This window comes from Lolium rigidum, chromosome 3 (assembly GCF_022539505.1).
Source record: "Lolium rigidum isolate FL_2022 chromosome 3, APGP_CSIRO_Lrig_0.1, whole genome shotgun sequence".
NCBI lineage: Eukaryota > Viridiplantae > Streptophyta > Magnoliopsida > Poales > Poaceae > Lolium > Lolium rigidum.
Window position 1 is genome coordinate 20,027,664 of NC_061510.1, and position 4,725 is coordinate 20,032,388.

The 4,725-nt window shown below is 46.3% G+C and overlaps 1 protein-coding gene across 1 annotated transcript; it reads right to left on the minus strand.

Annotated features, from left to right (window-relative positions):
• Nucleotides 1-599: 599 nt before the first annotated feature.
• On the minus strand, nucleotides 600-3,720 carry LOC124694469 (very-long-chain 3-oxoacyl-CoA reductase 1-like). Its single transcript, XM_047227453.1, has 3 exons — nucleotides 3,068-3,720; nucleotides 2,784-2,853; nucleotides 600-908 (listed from the first exon to the last, which is right to left on the minus strand). Exons 1-3 carry the CDS (start codon nucleotides 3,718-3,720, stop codon nucleotides 600-602), a joined length of 1,032 nt encoding a protein of 343 aa, XP_047083409.1.
• Nucleotides 3,721-4,725: the final 1,005 nt, after the last annotated feature.

Here is a 4,725-nt window from a genome sequence, read left to right on the forward strand (position 1 = left end):
CATTCACATGCATGCAGGATGATGTCAAAATTATATAGTTTTGTGCAAAGAATTGAAATTTATTTTTTATCTAACAACTCAATCTGATTTACAAACCATCTTCATTGTCAGTTTTTCCTCAATGAGATACTCGAAATTAGAGCGGATGTTGATATGTTCTGGTGCTTTTTCTTCAAAGTTGTCGGACAACGGTTTATAAAGTTGTCACATATTGGTAATGAAATTATCATCTTATAGCTTCTTATAACAACGACTTGAAGCAAAGTGCGGTTCAGACGTCAAAGGAACATATCGATCACACAGATATTCCAATGGTTCACAATTAACTGCTTTCTCGGTTTGGTCATAATCAAATTTTGTAATGTTTGACCAATATGTAGAAAAACATATTAAAATATACACTGTAAAATGTACTGTATTACAATCGCAATAAAGTATATGCTTAAGTTACATGCATTTGATGTTATGAAATTGACTTATTCTTTTCTTCTATTTTTGGCTAAACTTTACAAACTTTGACTTTAACTCAATCCAGAACGTGAGATAATTGTGAATGGAGAGAGTATCGTAGATTCCTTCAACCATAGAACACCAACAAACTAGCTTTGTTCGCTGCCCGTTAGGCCACCTTTGACCCTCACCGACCGGAGTTGTTGGAAGAGTGCCCGCTGCCGGAGGTTTTTGCGGAGCCGTAGCGCGTCAAGGAGGTGGTCCGGCATGACGCGACAGAGGCACCACTGGAGCCGGTGGACGAGGTTGGGTATGCAGACTTGTCCATGCCCGATCCATCGTGCCGCCGCGCCGGCGTACGCGTCTGAAGTAGGCACCGTCAGCCGTGACAGGAGCCCTTGCCGCTTCCTTGATCCCCCCACACCTGCCGTCATCTTCGTATCCACGAATAGAGGGGCCTGTAGTTGCACCACATATGCTATTAGGTCGATTTAGTTAAGAGTTATGGAATCCAAGATCGACGTGGCTTATCATTAGCTACATAGGGGAGCATACTTCATAAAAAATGATAGTTGTAACAAGAGTGTTCTTCTTCAATCTCAAATAAGACCGCCGGGTAACGCAAACCCATTCTTGTGGTACTTCATCAAGGATATTTGTAATGAAATCACAGTTTTCGAGGCTTGGTGTGCATAACTAATCAAGACAAGTGTGCAAAGCATAAACAATAAACATTGACCAATGGCGAAGAATTCCTACCTTAGCTATACATTGTTAGATAAATGAGACATCTCTGATGTTTTTCACGCGGATTGCATCTCGTTTAGTCGGAGCACATGTTGACTGCTAAGACTTCAACCCAACTGAGCTGGCTCGGCACACTAAGCTCTAGCTGCCAAGCTAACGCTTGGTTCTCGCAAATCATAAACTATTACAGTTTGCTAGTTGTGTGTCTAGTGGGTAAAACAACCTGACCATGATCTTGAATCAGTGGACTTGCAATGTCATCTACACTCTCGATCACAAAAAAAAAACTCGTTTTGGATATCCATATGGTTTTCAAGATTTATCGTGGAGCGCTAATTGTACGGTAAGATATGTATAAACACAAAATATTATGCTATTAATAACTTTTTCAGTAATCAGACCATAATTTTACAGGTTTTCGATCTAAATGTTTGGAACAATATTTGTTGTCAACGTTCTCAAAGCATATTTATTAGACAACCAGTCCAAAGTCGCGGTAGACGGTTCCTTCAGGAAAAAGAACGGCTCCAGGGAAAAGCGGGCGGCGCTCATCTGCTCCCGTCCGGCCAAGTCGCCGGTCACTGCCTCCTCCGTCGGCCGCTCCGGTGACGGGAGGGGGTGGGGACCCCGGAGTGACTGCTCCGGCCTCTAGCCCGGGTTGCCTAGTGTTTTCTTGAGGCGCTGCTTCTATGGAGGAGACTGCGCCGCGTCGAAATAATTTGCCTCTGCTCTTCCTCCATCTCGACGTCGCTCCAACTGGTGGCGTCAGGGGGCAGATGGCCTGGTCGTCTCACTGGTCTCCGGATCTGGTGAGATTTGTTGTCGGTGATCGGTGTTCGATACTTTCAATTGTGTGTGGTGTCTTGCACTTGTGCGCGTGGATGACGGCATGCGGCGGCGTTTCTCTTCTTCGACTATGTCAAGTGAAGATGACGTCGTTGGGATTTGGTGACCACGGGGAAGATCCCCGGCTGACGTGCCACAAAGTCTCGGGTTCATCGCTTGCGATAGCCCGGTTCATCGGCTCAAAAAGCATCTTTGAATGCGATGGTGCTCTCCCAGATCTAGGTGTGGCGGTTATTCGACTCTTTTTCCGGTGCTACCATAGTGGCAGTGGAGAAAGATGGACGATGTTTCGGCGAGGCACAGGCTTCTCCAAGGGTGAACTTGTAGTTTTACTTCTTGTGGGTTTCTTTGTGCAAAGTTGCTTGACACAAATGTTTGTCTTGTGTAGTGACCATATGTGTAATCTATGTAAACAGACTGTCTAATGAAATATATGGTTACATAAAAAAACATATTTATTTGTGATATTGAACGGCTATGCATATGCACTGGTCAGAACGGTATTGTTTTGTTTCTCTAGTCAGCCAGATATGGGATCTGCACTCTGCACTAGGATGACTCCTCTATTTATCGTGTGGCAAGCACGATCAACCATTTATTTACAAATCTTGAAAATATATGAATCATGTATGTACTGCAAAAAAGGATGACTCCTCTATTTTACTCTTCCTTCTCGTGATAACTAGTTGGTCGTAAAGGTCAAAACAATGGAAGTATGAAACATAGAAACATGAAGTTACCTGGCATTGCACGTCGATCCCTTTGCTTCTGTACTCGACGTAAAGGCTCCGGGAGAACTGAGCAACGTACCTGGAAATGGAATCTGAAGTTTTAAACTCTCTCTGATGTTTTTTTCGATAAAGTTTTAAACTCTCTCTGATGTATCTATTCATGTATTTACCACAGAGAAATATATGGAAGAAAAGCAAATCAAAATCATAGAGAATCAAGAACAGAAACGTTTAGCGCGCGCAAGATTTACCCCGACATGTCTACTCTAGCGAACATGACCGAGCGGTCGTACCGTTTGGAGGCGGCGTAGACGGAGTAGAGCGGGAACGACGGGATGGCCTCGCTGGAGCCGGAGCCGATGTTGACGACGGCGCCCCTGCCCCTCTCCACCATCCCCGGCAGCACCGCGGCCGTCACCTCCGTGAGCGCCCACAGGTTCACCCGGATCATCCTGACCCACGCATCCACGTCCGCCTCGTGCAGGTACACCGCGCACGGCTTGGCCAGGCCGGCGTTGTTCACCAGCACCCCGACGTCCAACCCCTCCACAGCCTCCCGGAGCTGCCGCAGCGCCGCGTCGCCTTGAGGGGTGGCGACTAGGGCGAGGTCGAGCACGACGGTCTTGGCGTCAACGCCATGGGTGGCGGAGATTGTCTCGGAGATGTCGTGGAGCTTGGCGGGGTCGCGGCCGATGAGGACGAGGTTGAGGCCGCGGCGGGCGAGCTCCAGGGCGACGGAGCGGCCGATGCCGGACGTCGGGCCGGTGACCACGGCCCAGGCGCCGTAGCGGCGACGGAGGTCCGTGGGGCGGCGTAGCAGAAGCGCGAGGTGGGCTAGGAGCCGGAAGAAGACGGCAAAGACGTAGACTGCGCCGAGGATGGTGAAGGAGACGAACCATGCCGGCTGCTGATGCTGCCGGAAGAGGAGAGCGCCGTTGCTGCCCATCTTTACTCCTTTTCCCGGGTGGGAGCACGTCGCGCGTGTGCTAAGAAGCTTTAGGGATTCTTGCAGACAATCTAGCCACTGCCGATGCCAATTTAAATCCTCTAGTGCCGCAGCTTTGTTATGCGGTCTGTCTGTAGGAGTAGGATTACCGAACTGAAATGTCAGAGCGTTCCGGCGAGATCTGTGTGAGTAACCCCGCAACTACTTGGAAACACATGTGGCTATCAAGTGTCATGTTCTATTCGGAGCAATGAATTAATGCTCAACTGACTGTTTGTGACTGAAGTATCAATTTGTGACTGGAGTGTGGAGCATCAATCAGTGGAAGCATGACATCTCTCTTTTTTCCCATGGAGGTTTTCTCTGTTTGTTGGAAGTTGGATAGGAGGAGGACGAAAAATGTGAGGCCGGGAAACAAGGCGATCATTCTCGCAACAACCAAGGGTTTTCAGAACGAAAAGATTGTGAAAAAACGAACATACACCAGTAGCCCAGTAGGCCTGCATGTGCAAGCACAAACTATGCATGTGGTCGGCAAATAGACAGAGGAGAGCTAGCGGCATTTGTTGCACGCATCTGCCGTCCATTCTATTGTACTATCTGCTTTGAGATTGACACATTGTAGGAATTTTTTGCATGTAGCCTACCCACACTTCTGGTACCCTCTCGCTTTTTTAATACATTGATTTAATTTCTAGTGTTGAATTTGAAAGCGTCATATTTATTGGAATACATATCAGATTAACAAGACAATCTAATTTCTTTCAACAATATCTTTTAAACAAGCTAACTTTTTTTTATCAAAATTTGAATTCTGAAACACTATGATACACAATGAAACTCAATAAAACGTGATACACAAAAATTGAAATCTAAGACAATTGCCAAATATTTCCTAAGTATGATGAAACAAGTTTGAAACTGAGTGAAACAAACTGTTTCCAAGAAAAATATCACCAAGTTTCACTAGGTTTTATTAAGTTTTAGAAGTCGATTTTCAGAAAT

What these genes read in the sequence shown, in the direction of transcription:
- LOC124694469 (XM_047227453.1), bottom strand. Translation starts at nt 3,720, where the DNA reads ATGGGCAGCAACGGCGCTCTCCTCTTCCGGCAGCATCAGCAGCCGGCA. An exon ending in GTCTACGCCGCCTCCAAACG is followed by an intron (nt 2,854 to 3,067) that starts GTACGACCGCTC and finishes TTCCATTTCCAG; the next exon opens with GTACGTTGCTCAGTTCTCCC. An exon ending in GGATCGACGTGCAATGCCAG is followed by an intron (nt 909 to 2,783) that starts GTAACTTCATGT and finishes GTGCAACTACAG; the next exon opens with GCCCCTCTATTCGTGGATAC.